This window comes from Zootoca vivipara, chromosome 10 (assembly GCF_963506605.1).
Source record: "Zootoca vivipara chromosome 10, rZooViv1.1, whole genome shotgun sequence".
NCBI classification, from domain to species: domain Eukaryota; kingdom Metazoa; phylum Chordata; class Lepidosauria; order Squamata; family Lacertidae; genus Zootoca; species Zootoca vivipara.
Genome location: NC_083285.1, coordinates 32,415,267 through 32,436,165, shown reverse-complemented (window position 1 = coordinate 32,436,165; position 20,899 = coordinate 32,415,267). Strand labels below are relative to the sequence as shown.

The window sequence follows — 20,899 nt, the reverse complement described above, 5'->3', positions numbered from 1 at the left end:
CTGCAACAGATCAATGAAGCAGCAAGCAGCCTCTGCAAAGAACCCCTAATTGAGCAAAAGAGGGGGAAGTTCATATGTCAAAATAAATTAGTTTTAACTCTAGAGTGGTAGAAGATGTTACTGGCTAAAGGGGCAATATTTGTGGTCAGTATCAGTAAGTATATTCATTCAATATTCAATTATATCACAGTGTTTTGGCTCACTCCTTCCGTCTACTTTACAGCATTAATCCCTTGAAAGGTTGTGGGCTGCTTACTTCACCACAATATTTCCTAAAGTCTTCGCTTTTACAGCTTGCTTGTCATCATCCAGAATCATTACTGCAAGAAAAAAAAGACAAAAGGATTCACTAAAAAAATTTTTTCCTCCCCTCCCCTCTTAACTAGTGTTCAAGACAGAGGAAAGCTTTGAGCTTAATTGCTATGGAAAACACAACTTGAGGAAAGCAATTACAAAACATTTGCAGTGCCCAATTAGGCTATCTTGGGGCTCTTGTTTTTGCAGATTAGACTGAAAAATTAGTTTTAAGTTACAGATTCAACTCAGAGGAAGGCTGGACAAAGCTGGAATGTAAATTACCTTTATCAGAGGGCAAGAGATACCTTATTTTTAGAGTGGTTTAAGATGCTAGGCACAGCAACAAGCACAGACAACTACACGGGAGCTGGTGCAGTTTAAAGAGCACTTGGAGGTTATAGATGCCAATTTACAAAAAGTGGCAGTTTTCACCTAATTTCATCTGTCTTTAAAGGTCAAATAGAGCCCAGAGGGTATGTATTTACAGTCACTGCACTTCCTGTTTCAGCCCAACACCAGTCGCTTCCCCCACTTTTCACTTCATTCCTATCTGCTGTAGAGCAAAACCTTATTTATTAGTTTGGATGTAATGGGAAACTGTGGTTTAAAGTTAACTAGAAGCGCTGAACCCAGTGTGTGAGTGGAAAAGGAGTGTACATGCCCCACATTCATTCTTGGCTTAATGCACCAAGCCTGATATTGTTTCAGCCTCATAATTATTGGCTCTACTGCCAAGAAAGGGCAAGAAAACATCACACTTTTTCAACCTTCATCTATCCTGCCCCATTTCTTTGTTCTACAAAACCAGTCAACTCTTCCCCCCCAAAAAAAACTAACTGAGCAATTCTCAGGCAAGTGAAATTGATCTTAAAGTTATCTCAGCCTGCAACCGTTTAATACTTACCTGGTAGTAAGTCCCAGTGAACTTAATGGGACTTGTGTCTGAGTAAATATGAATAGGAGTACACTATCAATTACATGTGAAGAGCAGGTTAATCCCTAGATAATTTTGGTCAAACCATAATTCTAGTTATGAAAATATTGCAGCTTTCCTAATCTTACGGTTGCACATGTTCCATTCAGTTGTTTTCCTGGCTAGAGGCAGCTACTGCCATTCATGCTTTATATGGATTCAAAGCCTACATTTCCTACAGCAATCTTTTTTTTTAATGCTGAACATTAAAGATAATGTGCTTAGCATTCCTTTCAAATATCAGCCTCTGCAGAAGACTGCCTTCCTGGTATAAGTGGAAAGCAGGCAACTTTAAATTAAAAACAGCTAGACACTTGCGGAGCTCAATGGGCATTTGCTTTCATTAAAAAAAATGTTTCTGGGGTTCACTGGCTAGACTAGCTAGGAACATCTTTACACACTATAAAACACACAAGTGCTATTTAATGTACAGAGATCAAAAACCAATATCTGAAATGGGGGCATCTGTTCACTGCTCATATTCTCAAACAGGGTATTACAGAGTACATGGTAGTTTTGATGAGGACAATTGCCTTCTGGTGTCATGGCCTCCTGTGTGTGTTTCTGCTGGCACTCCTGATGCATGTACAAAGAACAATATCCAATTTCACACAAGGCAGCTTTCATTTCCTCTCATCCCCTTGTACCCTCTTCTCTGGAGGGGCCCCCCAGCCAAGGAGGAAGTCTGCAGGAAGATGTGGGGATGGTCTCTATTCCACTAGGGATGGATGTCAATGGATATCACCCAGAGTTCCCACAATCACAAAGTATCCAGTACAACATCAGAAACAACTCTGGGCACATATCCCTATTATTATTATTATTATTATTATTATTATTATTATTATTATTATACCACGCCTTCCCTGGCAGAACTCAAGGCAGCTTACAGATAAAAACAAGAGGAACTATAAATGTAGAAAAAGATATTAAAATACAATTCAGTATTGATAAAAATAGAATTAAAACTATATACATATATAAAATCAGTTTAAAATCACCAATAATTACACAATAGAAGCAGCACAGCAGCAGCCCTTTAATTAAAAGCAGTCAATTATATGCAGAGGCTGCCCTAGCTTTGCCATAAATAGCAAAATCTACACTCCTCAAGAAGCATTTCCACATACTAAGGTATCTGTGAAATTTTGGGCTAGGCTGATAAAACAGTCGCTTTTCCAGTTTCACAAGCAGACCCAACTTGCCCAGAAGGTGAGGTTATGTACAAGATAATATTTGTGTTTGCAGAAGTGGCCTCAGGCTTCTGGATTCATCCCCTCCTCCAATTCAGCCCATAAGTGACTCCCTTGGGCTTCTGTGCCTATAGAACTACTGACCCACATGTGGCAGCCCATTTGGATTGGTTCATTCAAGGTGACTTCCAAGCAGAAAATGGAAGCAACACCCATCCATGCTACAGTCTGTTATGCCTGCTAGCAATGATGAATATAGGTTATTGCTGCATTAGGGAATTATTGGGGCATGGTGTAATTTCAAAACTGGACAGCAGCAGGTTGAGAACAGGGGAAAAGCTGTTTTGATGAGGGCTTGTCTGAAGTGTGTTCTGACAAATGGAGATGGTGCTACAGAACAAAAAAGGTTTAAAGTGGCCAAAGAAGCCAGATCAATAATGGGTTTGGTCCTTAGCTGTGAAATACAAGCAGCCTCTCAGCTTTAAATATCGTCTTGGTGTTGCACTCTGTGAGGAATCATGTGCTTCTTAGAGCTGGTAAGCCAATACTGTATCATAATGTATCTGAAGAAGTGTGCATGCACATGATATAAACTTAGTTGGTCTTTAAGGTGCTACTGAAGGAGTTTTTTTATTTTGCTTCGACTCAGACCAACACGGCTACCTACCTGTAACTATAATGTTATATATGTAATTGTTTGTTGTTGTTGTTGTTGTTGTTGTTGTTGTTGTTGTTGTTGTTGTTATTATTATTATTATTATTATTATTATTATTATTATTATTATTATATCTACCCATCTGACTGAGCGGCTTCCAGCAAATGAAAACACAGTAAAACATCAAACATTAAAAACATTCCTATACAGGGCAGCCTTCAGATGTCTTCTACAAGTCAGGTGGTTGTTTATTTCATTGCCATTTGATGGGAGGGCATTCTACAGGAATAATAATAATAAAAATAACTTTACCATTGTATCCAGGCACCAGTTTTCCTGTCTGTCCTGAGGGAGGAGTTAGCGAGTTCCCTAAGCCAACACAGGAAGCTGTTATTGGAGATCCTGTTTCTGTAAAACAAGAAGAGGAACTTATGATAAGATCGGTAGTTAATGACTTAATATTAATTGATCAACCAAGCGTTTTTAAGGCCCACATTATAAGCAAATGTTCTTAGATGCAAAGTAATGATAGTTGTCATTATTACAAACAAAATGAGCTCAAACAGAATATATCACATAGTTGATAGCTAACCTCCATTTTAGCATTGAGCAGATACCAAAATCTATCTGATCAACAATGTGTGGCTGTGTAGAAATTGAGTTGCTTTTGTCCATTGAGCTTAGATGCATAGAAAACAGCGTGTTTGATATATTACTATAAGCAGCCCTTAGATGGCAAGTCAACTTTAAGGATTCTCATAAAACTGGAGCTATTGCCCAAAGGATCTCAAGGAGACTCATCTGGCCAGTCCTGTGAAATTACATCTTAAGCAGACATCAGTTCAGGAAAGCACATGAATCATGCTACCAATTTTACTTGGCTTCAAAGAGACAACTAAAGAACAAGCAATGGATCACTGACATGCCCATCTGCTTTGGTGGCAGTGCCAGAATTATTAATAGCTTACGTGACTCCTGTTAAGATCAGTTTCTCAGGGCTCCTGCAACAAGGAGTTCTTGGTGGTGCGGGGCAGGGGAGAGAATAGTATGCAAGGATTTAAATTAAATCTCTAAAGCTACTAGGGAATTGAAATTGCTACCCGAAGCAAAGTTTCAACGACAGGTTTTAAGTTTATGAAGTGCAAACTGAACATTGATAAGTATCTGTGACACTCAATGACTAGTTTCCAAAGGGCGTCAAATTGTCAATAAGTTGGGGTTTTGGAAATCTGTTACTTTGCCATTTGTATATCGATCTAAATGCTTATTTGGGGTTTTGCAGTGAAATTTAGGGGAGAGGTATTTACCTCCTCTTGGAGGGTGGTAAGTTCCTCCATTATCACATAGCATCATTCTGGAAAATTAAAGAAGTTCAGAACTTTCACCCAACTGTACTCATTTACTTGCAAACTTCCAGTTATTAGGCCATACCCACTGCCCATTCTTGAAGATGCCTCCGTGTTCATGCCTCAACACACCACAGGAAGAAGTAAAGAACCTTGAATATGAACCAAGGACAAATTGGAAATTAAAAAAAAAACCCAAATCCTTCCTTTAGGCAATCTACACTAGAGGCCAGTTCAGAAGGCAGCTGTGCTGCATGAAAAGCTGCCCAAGGGGTCAGAATCTCAAACAAGAGAGATAAGAGCAGCAGAAGCTGCTAATGCCACAGCTTGAAGAGTCTTAAGTGGGGAAGGGCAGAAGACGTAAGCCAGGGACAAGGCCTTAAAAAGACACTTGAAAATGATTAAAGAAGGATGAATGAATGGCAAGGAGAAATGGAAAGGGGAAGAGAGAGAAGGCAGTAGTAAGAAGAGATGAAAAGGAAGTGAAACCCAAAGGGGAGGGGAATGGAACATAGACAAGAATAAAGAAACAGGAAGGTGGGAGGAAGGCAAAAGGTGGTGACATGGAGCTTTAATGAGAGAATTAAGGAACAAGAAGAATGATGAAAACAGAAAACTGCAGCATACACTAAAGTCCTGTGATACAACCCATAAGCTTCCAAGAAATTGGTAGGAGCCAAGGGAAAGCTCAGACACTTGTCTCAATGTGATCTAAGCAACAGAAGTTTCCAGTGGGACTCCTTTAAGCCTTTAGGCCAGGCATCCCCAAACTCTGCCCTCCAGCTGTTTTGGGACTACAGTTCCCATCATCCCTGACCACTGGTCCTGTTACCTAGGGATGATGGGAGTTGTGGTCCCAAAACAGCTGGAGGGCCGAGTTGGGGAGTGCCTGATTTAGGCATACATATGGCAGTCAAGCATACATTTGTAATACATATATAAAAAGGTTACACTGAGTGACTAAATTTACCAATTCACATAGCTGTACCTTCTGGTTTATAAAGCAACTCCTAAAATTGCTGTAATTCTACCCATCAGCGCTAACAGGATGTTGATGGTTGGGGGTGTTTGGGGTTAGGATGAAGCATAATCCCCTCTCTGCCAGCCTTTGCTTTGGAGACGGTGGCAGCTCTTTTGCTTTAATCTCCTTGTTCCAGGTTAGGAAAGGTGTGCCGAACATTAATATAGCTTACATGTACATTAAGACAGTACATGTGAATAGGTCTCAGCAGTCATCAGTTTTACTCCAATTTCAGGGAGGGGAAAAATAGCACCTTTTGACCTAATGGACATTGTTATTGCCTCAAGCTCCTCTGGTCTTAAAGCAACTTGTTTAATTACCTAGGGTGCATTTAGTCATTTATATATAGATTCCTTATCATGAGGTTACAAATCCATTGGCATAAATCTGTAGGTGCATCTCTTTCACGACCATGCTGTATGTTTATAACAACATGGAAGTAATGAGAACTTTGTAATGAGAAATCGCTGCCATAATCAAAAACACAGTCCATCCTCTTACTCAAAGCAGGATTAAAACACACACTAAATTCATTTCAAGATTTGTCATTAAAAAAAAAAAACAACCTCAAGCTGTTAGCTGGCCCCCCAGTGAACATCAATAAAGCAGTACTGTAATTTTAGTTAAGTAAGATGTTTGACAAATATCAACTTTGTCATTGAAGCAGAAAGCAGGTTTGGCTAACAGATGATGGAAGGATCATGTGTGGCCTGAAAAAGACACCATTATTCCATTCCAAGGGATAAGAATGGATGAAATCGTCCTTAATGAACTTAGCAGTCTCAATCAAATTATGCTACAACTTCACTGGTGGCATAGGAAAAGGTAACTTTCTCATTTCTCTCCCCACTGCCTCATTTTAGGACCGGAATAGGCCTGCTGGATTAGACCAAAGGCCCATATAGTCCACTACCCTGTTCAGATAATGGCCTGTCAGTTGCCTATGGGATGTCTGCAGCACAACATAAGCATAAGCACAACATAAGGTGGATCCTCTTAACACAGGCATCCCCAAACTGCGGCCCTCCAGATGTTTTGGCCTACAACTTCCATGATCCCTAGCTAACAGGACCAGTGGTCAGGGATGATGGGAACTGTAGTCCAAAACATCTGGAGGGCCGAAGTTTGGGGATGCCTGTCTTAACAGAAGGGCCTTGTTGTGCTCGACTCTGGAACATTATTCCCCAACCGGCCTGGGGGCGGGGCTGGCCCCACCCTCAGCCGGTGGAGCCATAATATGCCAATGGCATTAGCCAATGGCTACATGGCAAATTTGGGGTTGGGGGTTTATATTTACGGCAGCATGACGTGGGGAGTCATCTTGCTTCGTGCTATTTTCCTATAGCCGAGGGACAACACAGTCATAATGGCTAGTGGCCAATGTAGTTGTTTTGACCGGGTGTTTTGTTTTGGAGAAAGGAGCCAAGCATGTCTAGGTCCTCCTCTGTGAAATGGGTATTTTGTAGTGCCCACAGCCATTTCGACAGCCCCCTGCTCTAGCCTACTTGGTTTCTTGCTCGCCAAATCTGCCTTGATAAAAAGCCTGCCAAGTAAAGAACTATTAGTAACTTTGTTATCACTATTGAAAAAATCACATTGCGGACTCAAGTTAATTCTGTTACACATACAAGCTATCAGAAATGTGGAGAGCTAACAGCAAGAAATAATAATTTATTTGTACCCTGCCCATCTAGATGGGTTTCCCCAGCCACTCTGGGCGGCTTCCAACAAAGATTAAAAATACATTAAAAACTTCCCTAAACAGGGCTGTCTTCTAAATATCAGGTAGTTGTTTATTTCTTTGACATCTGATGGGAGGAAGTTCCACAGGGCAGGCGCCATTACCGAAAAGGCCCTCTGCCTAGTTCCATGTAGCTTTGCTTCTCGTAGTGAGGGAACCGCCAGAAGGCCCTCGGTGCTGGACCTCAGTGTCCAGGCAGAACGATGGGGGTGGAGACGCTCCTTCAGGTATACTGGGTCGAGGCCATTTAGGGCTTTAAAGGTCAACACCAACACTTTGAATTGTGCTCGAAAACATACTGAGAACCAATGTAGATCTTTCAGGACCGGTGTTATATGGTCTCGGCGGCTGCCCCCAGTCACCAGTCTAGCTGCCGCATTCTGGATTAGTTGTAGTTTCCGGGTCACCTTCAAAGGTAGCCCCACGCATTGCAGTAGTCCAAGAAAATCACTACAACAACTGCAAAGCCATGATTCTGTAAGCAACGGCAATAAATTATTGTGGAAAGTTATATTTTTAAAGGCTATATACACAGGAAATCTCGGAGGATTCCTCACGAGCCAATAATCAAAAGATCCTGAATATTAATGAAGGTTACATGTACCAAGAGAGACTAAATTAGTGTGCTGCCTATCCATTCACTAAAACAACATACTTCTCCAATGTCATTTTGTTTCACTTCCTTTCAAAAACAAATTCCATTCTCTAGATAGTAAGGATATCCAAACATAGCTACTCTATAGCTGAATATTCTTCAGCTATCTGTACAAAATGTTCTATTTTTAGTATTCAGCATACCTGAGGGTACTAGTGCTATGGCTCTCTGATCCACTTCTACGGCACCCATGAAAAATCAATAGGAGGCTAACTCATGCAAGAAATAATTCTACTCTAAGGGTACTGCACGGCAGATATGATTTTTATAGTAAGTACCATAAATTTAAGTGCTAATTTTAGTGGGCTCATAAGCTCCTGAAACTAGTTTTCTACGGATCAGTTAAAACAGGAGAGCATTTCAGCGGCAGACCTTTTTGTTTCTGCATGGTTCCTTGTGGGTTTATTCATTTTACGGGGGAATATACTTCCAACCCTGCATGAAGACTTGCTGTACCAATACAGAAATGCTTTGGGATGGGGTTGGTGACCACTGCAACACTGATGTATGTACAGGTGTTATTACTAGATATCGGAGGCATAGTGTGTGGGGGGGGAGGCGGGCTGTCACCCCAGGCAGAGTTTTAGGGGGGCACATTCCTCACAACACCCTGCCAGCCCACACCCTGTTGCCACCCTCATGCTGCGCTCAAGCGTGATTACAGCATATGCACAATTTTGTTGAACACTCATGGAATTAAATGTTTTATACTGTTTTCTCAATCTGTACAGATTGAGAAAAATCATGGAATCATAGAATCATAGAGTTGGAAGAGACCACAAGGGCCATCCAGTCCAACCCCCTGCCAAGCAGGAAACACCACCAAAGCATTCCTGACAGATGGCTGTCAAGCCTCCGCTTAAAGACCTCCAAAGAAGGAGACTCCACCACACTCCTTGGCAGCAAATTGCACTGTCGAACAGCTCTTACTGTCAGGAAGTTCTTCCTAATGTTTAGGTGGAATCTTCTTTCTTGTAGCTTGAATCCAAAACGACCTCAATGAAATCCTGAGGGAAGGAAAACTATAGTTCTGATCCAGCTACCGGTAGTTTGCTTAAATCGCTCTGGTTAGTTGAAATAAGCAGGATTTAACTTAGGCTGGGTTTTCTGGGCCCCGTTTCTGTCGCTCACTTTATGGAGCCTTAGAAAAGGCCTGCAGAACAAACTGACGAAACAAAAGATCACTAGAAGAGCAGGCTAGTCACCATGCAGAAACATTCGTCCTTCTGAAGGATAACTCCCTACTGTATAAGTAAGGTTTTTCAAACATAGAGACGGTCATCTGTGTTGGGAAAATGCAGTTTTATGCTGTAATATATGAAAGGCCAATTCTTCTGTCACATGTAGCATACATTACTGGCAGTTTATATGCACACCAACTGCTCAAAACCATGTATCTGCTGTGCAGAAAACACTGCACACCATATATTCAGATCATCTCCAGTACAAAGATGCAAGTGTATCTCTGCACACGGATGACATTATTTATAAAGAGGTCCTGATTGTGCAGCATTTTCCAGCGGAGGGGCCATATGCATGCTCCTTACAGCCAAAAGGCCCAGGTGTTTGCCTGGGAGTCAGGGAGTCTCGCAGAAGCAGCCTGGATGCAGTTGAAGCCTATGAAGCAAAAGCAAGAGAATGTTCCAGCAGCATTAGAGGTCTGGAGGCAGCATCCTTCTGCCTCACTGTGTAAAGCAATAGAACATATGTCAACTGGACGACTGGACCTGTCCCCTCTTGATTGGTCCTTTGCGGTATCCTTCCACATCAGCCAATCTGTGGAATCTGCTAATTAAGTTGAGCAAACCTTATACCCATAGGAAAAATGGGGAGTGGGAGGAGGCAACAGGGAATTTTTTTCTCCATTCCTATCCCTACTTTCCGCCTTGAAATGTGGAAGCCCTCCACAAATGATCAAGCTGTATGTCCATTTGCTTTTTAATCCAAAAATTCTGAAACTTTTATATCCTGTTCTTCTTTCTGGGTCAACCAGCCCCCCTTCTTTCATAGCATACATGACACTGCCCCGCAGAAGATGTAAGGAAGAGGCAAGCAGTCAGACAACTATTACATTGTAGGCAAAGAAAGGCAGAAGAACTACAGCATTTTCCTCTGACTAAGGGAGAAAGAATCACCTCAGAAATCTCTCCCATTATTTACTTCCATTATGTATCATGCATTGCATAATAAAGACACTTTTTTTTCCATGCACATGATTACAATATGTGTTTCCCAGTTTTAATTCAATCAAAGTACCTTATTAGCTTTCTCCGTTGCAAATGTTTATAATGCTACACAGTGGACATTAGATGCAAATTGGTGTTACAAAAAGTAATTGCATATCTCATTTACAATTTAATCGTGTCCAGAAAACATTGTTTCTACTTTAGTCAGACTAATACCATAAAGATGAAAAAGACTGATTAGGCTGCTAACTATTTTAGTTGGGTAAAAATTACCTACAGCAGGGATTAGTGTTTTATAAACTGCTTCTTGCCCTCTCTGCAACAAAGGCTCCGCTGTGGCTGCCTTAAAGCTTGCAAAGGATTATTCTTTCTATAAAAGAGATTCATGGAGCTTAACTCTCAGTTCCCTATTCTCAAATCATCAGTAAAACCATCTACTTTACCCTAATGAGGACTCCAGTCTCTGAACTAGAAAAAAAAAAAGTGTTGCCAGGCAACACAAATGACATCAGCAGCCTGTAACATTTTCAGAGGAAATGTATAAAACTAGAGGCTGTCACAGCTTCTCTCGCTTATGGAAATAAGATTTTAAAAGCGACCCCTCCAACCCAATTCTTCGAGTGGATCTTAAAATAACTTTTGAGATCAGAATCATGTCTGAACGTGTGATTTAGCTATTCCTTTCCCTACAATCAGAGTAATGACATAATGGACAGGAAGAGGGGCAGAGGCAAGAGGAAGCGATTGAGCTAAAACAGTTAAGAAGAACTGAAGAGATTCCCGATACATGCTTAACTTACATGCAGCATCAGCGACAAGTGAGGTGGAATGGATACATTCTCAATTATAATGAATAAGACTTGTAGAGTGTGGAGGGAAGGATCTTCAGAGGAATGGGGAAGGCAGGCTAACGCTGAAACTCTACAACTGGAGGCAGGAGGGGGGAATAATATTTGTACTTTGGACAACTGGCTTAGGTGGCACTAGGGATGGAGGAGAAATTTAATACAGTTTGTATTTAAAGGTAAACCTACTGATTTCACGTTTTCCAAAAATAATTCCCAAACTGAAGCTCCGCCATCCATCAAAGCACAGCCATCCACTTTTCTGAATTTTGTAATGCAGTTCTTCACTCGGGTAACATTTACAAAAATGCATATACTAAGGCAAAGTGTTCATGAATGCATTATTGAAAGGAACATACAAAAATGTGTACAGTTTCTGTATTAGGCCTCATTCCTCTTTTCTTCTTAGTTTTAAGCTGCTAAATTAGATCATTGTTTTATATAAACCTATATGGATTTTTGTTGTTGTTGTTGTTGTTTGTATTAATTTATTTACTGATGATACTGCTTCATATATATTTGTTTCACTTAATTGTTCACCTGATCTGTTGTGAGCCACTTGGGGCACAACTTTGTGGGAAAGCAGCATACAGACGAACAGATGGTGATGCTAGCTACCCTTGCTATAGAGTCTGTGCCAGGCATAGGCAACCTTGGTTCTCCAGATGTTTTGGAACTACAACTCCCATGATCCCTAGCTAATAGGGCCAGTGGTCAGGCATCATGGGAGTTGTAGTTCCAAAACATCTGGAGGGCCAAGGTTGCCTAAACCTGTTCTATGCAATACAGAAGAAAGAAAAGCACGTGTCTGGTAGGAACACAGGTAGCTTTTTCATACCAAGTCAGCCCAATGGTCCATCAGCTCCCCAGTATTTTAGACTAGGGATTTTTGCAGGGCAAATATGTCTGGAGATATTATTATGTATAGCCCATCGGTTCAGACAAAACATAGTAGGGAATTACAGCCAATATATATTATGCTAGCTGAATTGAAGGCAAAATTATCACAGATACTACTACTAAACCATTTTCTAACAGTTTTTTCCCTTTACAATTCTGGCACCACTTTCATCAAAAGTAACTGGGGTGGGACCAATTCTTCTTTTCACTGAATTTATGGCTCTAAAGTTACACTGCTCCTGTGTGCAGACCACTTGGGAGAAATGGATTCTGTTTGCTTGCTTGCTTGCTTGCTTGCTTGCTTGCTTCCAGCCAATATATCATCATCAGAAGGAGGAGGAGGAGGAGGAAGAAGATTCCACCTAAACATTAGGAAGAACTTCCTGACAGTAAGAGCTGTTCGACAGTGGTATTTGCTGCCAAGAAGTGTGGTGGTGTCTCCTTCTTTGGAGGTCTTTAAGCAGAGGCTTGACAACCATATGTCAAGAATGCTTTGATGGTGTTTCCTGCTTGGCAGGGGGTTGGACTGGATGGCCCTTGTGGTCTCTTCCAACTCTATGATTCTATAATTCTAGGAAGCATTCCTGGCACCTACTTTTATGTTTTCTTGTCACCGAGTGAATATATTTTTATTTCCCCAAGCTTTAATCATCTGAAGAGGCATTATCAGGAATGCTGACAGTTTTTCTTGTGCGTTCTTTTCCTTTGTGTATTGAAGGATGAGAGACAGAGGAATATACAGAGCCCAGTCAGTGTAGCAGTAACAAGACTTTGAACCAACAGCAGGTGGGAGAGAATTTAAAGCACCAGGAAGCAATGGGAATGTGAGGTCTATCTACTGGGGTAACATATTTGCTAAACATTTTAGGATTCTTAATCCGGATCCAGATTTCACCTGCAGGCAGACCAGTTCCGGCAAGTGAATGGGAATACCCACCTATCTATCACCTGGTTTCACCATGAAGTCAGGTGAAGTATCTTCATTTCCCTGTGTGGTTTTGATTTCAAATCAGGTGGGAAAAGAAAGTGGGATTTGCAGCACCAACTAATTGGTGGCTGCTTCAAATCCTGCTTTCTTTGCATGCAGGGGCAACAGAAGCAATACAGTAAGCCCTGCAAGTTCCAATCAGTTGGTTAGTGCTTCCAGCAAGCCCCATTTGGGGCTGCATTCACTTTATTACTAAGTAGAATGATGCATGTCTTTTTTCCAGTAGAAGAATAGTAAGATAATTCCCAGTTCCAAAATAAACCAAATAATTCAGTTTTGTGAGAACAGAAACTTGAAAAATAGTAAGAGGGGGCCCAAATGAAATTAGGAAGAGAATAAGTTGAATCACAGCCATGGGAGTCCATGGCCAAATGAGGAATGAATCCCAACTATTCCCAGCTGTAATGAGAAATTCACAGAAGAGCGAGAAGCTCCACATATCAGTTGGCTTGAAAACAAAAACTTTATTCAGAAAAGTGGCTATAAATGCACAGAACTCACCAGTTTGCCACCAGTGATCCAAAACCGGAACCTTGAAGATTTTCTTGCACCATTCTAACGTATCCACATCACAGCGTTCACCAGCTACAAAGAGTGTTCGGAACCTGTTTCAAATAAAGATTATTTTCAGCATTCCTCCGCAATATAAAAAAGAGAAGCACGCTAAGGTAAGTGTTGTGTGCGTGCTTTGAAGAATAAGCTATGGAGTTTCCCTGTTGGTGAAGCTGATTTAACAGACGGCTGTAGGTGAAGGAAGGGAGCTCTGAGGTGACTAGCATGCGCTGCAGTTGGCAGAAATTGCAGCGACACTTCTTAGCTGAGAAAAATCTGTCGTAAAGTGGGCTCTCTTCCAAGGGCACGACTGAGACAGGGCATTTTTCTGCTTGAAGTGAAACAGCAACTTAGCAACCTCCTCCCCAAGAGCACAGAATCAAGACTGGCCAAGTTAATTTGGTGACGGAAGCAGAAAATCCCCCCCAACTCCTCTCTGTGAGAGTAAAAACACAGTTAAAAAAATAAAAATGAATAACTAACCATTTGCTACCCTTTCATGACACTCAGTATCAGCTGCCTGAGTTGACTGCCCTACTCTTCCTAATGGTAGAGCCAGCCCTACCCAGGGATTCATTTCAGTACCAAATTCATTGTAAAAGGAGGGTCTCCCCAATGCAGGCTCTCAATTCTCCCTGCTATGAGAGAGGCAGAGAAAGCAGCATACAATAGGAGGTTCCCACAAACTCTTCACGGTAGAATCCTGGGAACTAAGCAGTAAATAAATAGGACCATAGACAGATATATGAGAAGTGACAATGGCATGCGTCTTGCAAATGGCAAAAGGCACTTGCAAATTATAAGGAGGGAGACACGTGAGAATCCTGTCCATAAAATGGCAGAATAAAACAGAGAATATGTTATGTCAGCAACTGAACAGCTACAGATGAATTATTCAGAGGAGCTCCCATAAATATTTATTTTTCGTTTGTAGGACAATGCATACTAGGTTTAATGTGATAAAAGGCATGTTCAAACCTATGCAAGCAGATCTCTTCTATCCTTACTACAGCATTTTGGCCTCTTCAGCACTTTATTTGTAAGACAGGGCCACCCCATTGGCACTTTGGAAGCTATGCAAGATCCTACCTCCACTCCGGTAAACAGATGCTGAGGAATCATTACTATTTAAGCAGCAAAAAGCACAGTCATAAATAACATAGCCAGAATTCCTAGCATAACTTCTTCAGATTGTAGTATCTGTAATAACTAAATTCCACAACAAACATTCATAACTAAAAACAGCCGGCCTGTGATGCCTTAAACCAGGTGGGGAAACTATGGCCCTCCAGATGTTACTGGACTAAAGATCCCATGATCCCTGACTGTTGGCCATGCTGGCTGGGGCTGAGGGGAGCTGGAGTCCAACATCTGGAGGGCTAGCAACTCCCCATCCTTGCCTTAAAGGGTAACAAAATTTCTGGTATGAGGGCTAGTAGTTTGGGGTAAGTGTAATATTGGTGAGTATCTAAATAATGTATGCTAACAAGGATTTATTTAGCCAAGGTTTTATTGTTTGGAAATTGCAGCTAAATCATTTTTTTTCCCTCAGACTTTAATTGTCTGATGACTGCAGGGTTTCTCATCTGAACATTTTTTGTAAAAAACAGATGGCGAGTCGTCATATGCAGCCCTATCCAGTGTGTGTTTATATGGGGGAGGGGAGAAAAAAAAGGATTTCAGTGTAAAATAATGGGATATTTCTATTTTTAAGAACAAGCCTGAGACATATTCCATTCTGAACCTACCTCTGGGGCTGCCAAACTACCAATTTTGATCATTTGTCACTGCAAAAGCTCAAAAGGTCAAAACAGATTACGCTCTGATGGCTGGTTACATCTTTCTCTTTCTTATAACAAATATTTTATGGTATTATTATATTGGAAAGTCTTTGCTTTATCTCCAAACTAGAATTTGAAGCCTACTTCATGTCATGATTTCCAATTCTGCTTTGTCAGCAAACCACGGTTTGTGCAAATCATAGTTCGGCCTATTAATATGTCACAGCACATGATGGGTTGCTCAAACTAGTAAGGGAGAAAAGGAGGAAACTGGTGCATTCTGAGGGAGGAAGGAGGGAGAATGCAAGCTTGAAACACTGCAATGATGGTTTGACCATTTGTACTGTATGTACTTATGGCCATGGTATATATGTACACACAAAACCTATTTGTTATAGCATCTTTACAGCTGGCTGAACTCGTGATATACTGTACACTTGGGGCTTATTTCCGATAGTGAGTAAAAACAAGCTTCTGGCTTAATCTAAACTCACCTTGTCAGGCTGTGCTGTTTCCCCAAGTTAGCCTCGGGGTCCTGTTGACGGATTGCTCTAATTGCAGTCGGTGCAGTAAACAAGGCAACGACTCCATGCTCTGCAAGCACACGGAAAAACGCTCCAGCGTCTGGAGTTCCCACAGGCTTCCCCTATGAAGAGATTTGGGAGGTGTTTTTAAAGTTGTCGTTGGGTAAACGTGTTCCATGAGTCTTCTGCGATTTAAGTCTTGAATGTAACAGTAGTTATCAACTTGTCAGCAGTGTATTCAAGCAACTGTTAAACTGCCTTTATACAACTAGAAGGAAAGCATCCATTTGCTGCTCCATTAAGGGCTCAGTTCCATCTCATGGTGCACTCAGAAAAGCACTACATTCAGATACAAAATGTGTCTAAGATTTCAATTTCTTGGCTGTGTCAGCACCAGTGTTTTCTTATTTATTCACTTACATTTCTATTCTCCAAGACACTCAGGGGGGGGGGGTGTAATAGCTGCAACACCATCAACACCATTTTATCCTCACAAGGAGTTGTCTCTGAATTGTTCTGGTATGTGAGAAGTAAAACTAACCCTCCCCTGGCTATCTATACGCAGTTTTTCGAAAACAAAGGAAAGCAACAAGGGATTAATATGGGATTAAACAGCCTGACACACCGGGTTTTGCTGTCTTACAGGAGCAGATCCTTAACAAGCTGCGACTTCCTGCATCTCTGAACTCTGCTAGGAGGCTAACAAACATAATTAGCTAGATGCAACATTGACTTTGTGGTCTGAACATACAGGAAAGCACCTGCTCAGACCACTGGACTTTGTAGAAAGCTCTGAAAGATTAGAGGGGTTGATTCCCAACCCTCATCCTTACACAGTAAAACAGCACATATGGGATGAAGAGCTTCCACCCCAAATTCCTTCCAGATATCTAGAAATAAAGAAGCTATTTTGTTTTGACAAGTCTCCTGTTGTAAAGATGGAGGGAAGGATGTGCAACTGGACAGAATGTGCACTTGAAAGAACAACTGCTACAGGCAAGCAGCTTCCGGTTCACTACACTGCTGAATATTGGAGCTTAATGTGGGAGGGGAAAGACAATCAGGGGAAAAGATCGCTGAGCACCCATCCCAAAGCTTGCATCAAGCCTGGCTTAAAGATCAAGAGCACAGTATTTCACAAATATGGATGTGAAGTCCAACGTAGCCGCCTTAGCTAAGCCAGGAATGTATGTTCAAAAACAAGTCAATGCACTGACAGTAGATATTTCATGCGTGTTGCATGTGTGGGTTTTTTAAAGTAAACAGCAGGAGCAAATGCCCCAGCTGAGACTGCAACCCTGTAATGGATATGGGTGTTGGTGGTGGTTTTAACTGTTAGCCACCTGCTGTGGTCAAAATCCTGATAGCCCACATGCGTCCACTATTGGGCAAAGCTCCTATACGGGTCAAAGAGTTAAAGCCTCCTACCACTCAAGACTTGATTCCTGGTTGGCTCTCAGTATGTACAGTTTAAACAAACCTCAGTTTCCCAGATTTGAATGCAATGGGAAACTGTGGTTTTAGTTATAACCAGAAGCAAAGATTTCCATTCTCCTCCTCCAGCACACAGAAGAGGAAAGGTCCTCAGGCTCACTGACTGACATAGTGGGAGGCTATGGCTTTCCACTGCTTTCTGATCCAGGACAGCAGGTGACTTTCCAAGTTCTGCCTCCTTTGGATGTGCAGAGCTTCCCTGGCCATTTAAGAACCAGCTCAGTCCACACACAAGGCTGCAGAAGAACAGTCATGTCAAACCCATGCTAAACTTACATAACAGTAAAACATGCATTGGTGTTCTGTTGTTGTTGTTTTTTCCAGAATTCTCCAAGAGCTTATTTAGCCTATAAAAAGTAATTAAATAACAGACATTAGAATAAGCAGTCACCTCGTATAAAACCGTTGTGTTCCCGTGCAAGAGAGGTCCGTAACAGATATAAGAATGGCCAACCACCCAGCCTAAATCAGATGCTGCCCACCAAACCTAAAAGAAAGAAAGATTTTATTTAAGTTTAAGCACGGTTTTTCATAAGCATGAACTAGGTGAGGCTGTCCCTGAGGTTGGTCCAAAAGCTGCTGCAGCTTGACACCTAATAGCATCGTAATATTGCTCCCATCTGACACCGTCCTGGAAAGACTCACACTGCCTATCAATTAGCTACCAGGTGAAGTGGGATGCGCTGGCACTGGTGTTCAAAGCCCTATACATCTCAAATATTGTCTCACACTTTATATACCCATCTGGTCACCGCACCACAGAAAAGGCCTTCTATAGATACAATGTAGGATTCAGGCCTTTAGTGTGGTGGCACCTACCCTTCTGCTACACATCAGACATGATCTCCGTTATCTTTTTGGCACCTACTAAATGCCTTCCTGTCCCAACAAGCCTTTTAAGTGGAGATTTTAAATTCCAGTCTGAATCTCTGCAGTGCACTTGAAATTGTTTTTAAACATGCCTTTTAAAAATAATAATCATTGTTAAATCACTTTGGGATATTTCACAGGAAACAATTTATAAAATGAAAAATAAATCAATAGAAGTTACCTCTTTAGATTTAAGGCCGTAAACAGCTGACATGGTCCAGTTTAACATAACGGCATAGCCACCTGTTGGTCGAACAACACCCTAAGTGAGAAGCAATGTGAAATTAAGATCGTTTGTAAATAAATTATGCCCTGAAACTTCATCCCACAAGGAAAGTTACAGTTTCCATAATTTAACTTTCTGAAGCAATTAGCAACTCTCCCCCTAGCTCCTAGGAGCCCTTCAGAATAGCAGAAATAGCCTTTACTTTTAGACTTTATCTCTGCAACTAGGAGGTGTGGAATGCTGTTCTTTTGAAATAAAAGTGACTGTTCTTTGCAATTTTGTTTTTGTCCTATATATTGTGCTAAAACCAGACAGATGCGCTGCAGTAACCTAAGGCTCCTGACCCTAATGCACTTATAAAGAACATTACAAGATTTATGTTGAACCTCGGGTAACTGAATAAAAACTAGTAGCTTTCGGTCCAAATTCTACAGAGAACATACATGCCCAGATACTGATGTTTTCAGTTCTGCTTGAACCCTTCCAGATCTCACATGAGAGAAAAGCAGAGGCTGGAAAATCCATGCATCTGGCTTGTCATGGTCTCCACTTGGGATTTATTAGAGAGAGGGAAACACACCACTTGCCTTTCCATAGAACATTGTCCCTAGTTTTCCTGGTTTTGTGTTACGGTACTTAACTGGATATGGCTTTGGATGGTACAGGGAGCACGATTAGCCAGATACATAGCAGAGTTTCTTGCACATCTAAGTTGGCAATGCTTCATTCATGGGATACGGGCAAATTTATTTTCTCAGTAGACTAAGGTCTTCCCTCAGAGGTAGGCACAGAGGAAAGGGACCTTTTTGTCTAAGGCATCTCGCTCATGGTCCTCTTCCCAGCAAGGTTTTCCTGGCACTTATGCTCAGGTCTTTTCATTTTTTTATTTTAAAGGTGCCAGGCAAAAGCATCCACCTGCTCCCCAGGTTTTTAGTCTCTGATGTATTTTTTCCATCCGCTGTGTTTACTTTCAGGAATGCCTTCCACTGTTTATGGTGTTCCTATTAGTTACTGTAAACCTTAGTGGGGAATTCTGAATCAAAGGGCAGTATAGAAATGCCTTAAATTAAATAAATAAAACTGTCTGCCCCCCCCCAAGATCCCTACATGAGATGGTGAGAAGCCTCGCCAGCCGCTTGTGCGAGTCATTTGCAAATACAGCTAAGGCTTAAGGTGGGGGACTCTCCTCAGCCTGAGCACCACATTCCTATCTGGGGAGAATCCCAAGGGCCAGACAGGAAGGCCAGGAGGGCCACACTAGGCTCCTGGGCCTGAAGTTCCTCACACCTAACCTCAGGCGATTCTCCATCTCTCCTCATGGACCATTTGCTAGCAATCCCTTTCTTCATCTACTAGTCTATTCAAGTTAGCTATATGTTGCTGTAAACATTCCTCTTGCTTCTTGTTTATGTGTGAGACTCTATCTTTTGATGTTGCTTCTTCCCATATGCTATTCCATATATTTCATGTGGTTTATTTCATCTGCTTCATCAATTTCATCCATATGCCACCACGACACAGGAGCTTAGTTCTTTGATCTTATCCTGATCCAGCAGAACACAGGACCAAAAAAAAAAACCAAAAAAAACTGTGTAGCGTCATCTGGGGAGAAGAGAATCAAGAGAATCTGAAGATCAGAGACACAGTGCAGCTACCTAGGATCTTCAAGGTGAACCGCTGCAAGGTGCAGTGGCAGGCTGGGAATACTTTGGTTGGGAAGTGGCTCAAAAATTCACTGACAACACCGCTTCAGACATTAAAAGTGATGTTAGAGGAATGAAATACGATTAAAGTCAGCTCCAACAACGCTAATCTTTATGAGTGCTAAGCTGTGGGAAAACATTTTCAGCCTTTTAATTAAATTCTGCCTCATGTGGAATAGAGCATAATTTGGTCACAGATACTGAAAGGCAGGGCCTACCTTGGGGGTGCCAGTTGTTCCTGATGTATACAGAATATAAAGTGGATGGTCCGAAAGGACAGGGACACAGTCACATGGCTTTGCTTTCGCCATTTCTTCATGCCAGTCCAGGTCACGCCCTGGTTTAAGAGCAACATCTCCCTGCGTGTCAAGAGACAGAGCACTGCAACCATTTAAACTGGATTTAACAACAAGAAGAAGAAAGGTTCAGAAATAATTAGCTGTTCCTTGTGGAGCACCAAATATTTCTCTACCACTTGACTTTGAGCAGCTGTAGTGAAACTTACAAAATTATAAGCTTTAAACAAGTAAAGCAATAGAGGTTTTGCCACAGAGAAAAACAAATGTTACTTAAGTATCGTAAAAATGAAATGTTCCAATTAAATATTCAGGGAAAATATGAAGTCAGAGAGGGAAGGGAATAGTCCAAGAAAGTGTGTCAAAGTATTTGCTGTAACTCTACCATGTTAGGGCGGCTATAAACCAGAACTTTGTCAGGTTGGTGCTCAATCATCTCCAACGCTTTCTCTAAAAGTGGTATGTATTCGACTTTTCTTCCAGGTTCTATTCCGAAATTTGCCGTTACCACCAGTTTGGGCTAAAAGAAGAGAGAAAGCTTTATCAGTTGAAATAGTATTTTTGAAATGGACAATATCATCACGGATCTTTGGGTTGTTTCACAAGTTACTTTGAGATTAGGCTAGGGAATGAAGAGGCCCGCCTCCAATTC

The 20,899-nt window shown here is 41.5% G+C and overlaps 1 protein-coding gene across 6 annotated transcripts in view; it reads right to left on the bottom strand.

Annotated features, from left to right (window-relative positions):
• The window catches only part of ACSS3 (acyl-CoA synthetase short chain family member 3), a 63,394-nt gene that overhangs the window by 16,414 nt on the left and 26,081 nt on the right, over positions 1–20,899 (bottom strand). For 3 of the 6 annotated variants that reach the window (XM_060279685.1, XM_035128600.2, XM_060279686.1), the window contains exons 4-11: positions 20,633–20,767; positions 20,170–20,310; positions 18,204–18,284; positions 17,544–17,639; positions 15,629–15,780; positions 13,303–13,406; positions 3,432–3,527; positions 257–320 (exon numbers count right to left, since the gene is read on the bottom strand). In XM_060279685.1, coding sequence (XP_060135668.1) covers positions 257–320; positions 3,432–3,527; positions 13,303–13,406; positions 15,629–15,780; positions 17,544–17,639; positions 18,204–18,284; positions 20,170–20,310; positions 20,633–20,767 — 869 coding nt within the window. The other 3 variants (XM_060279687.1, XM_060279688.1, XM_060279684.1) reach the window with 3 other exon arrangements.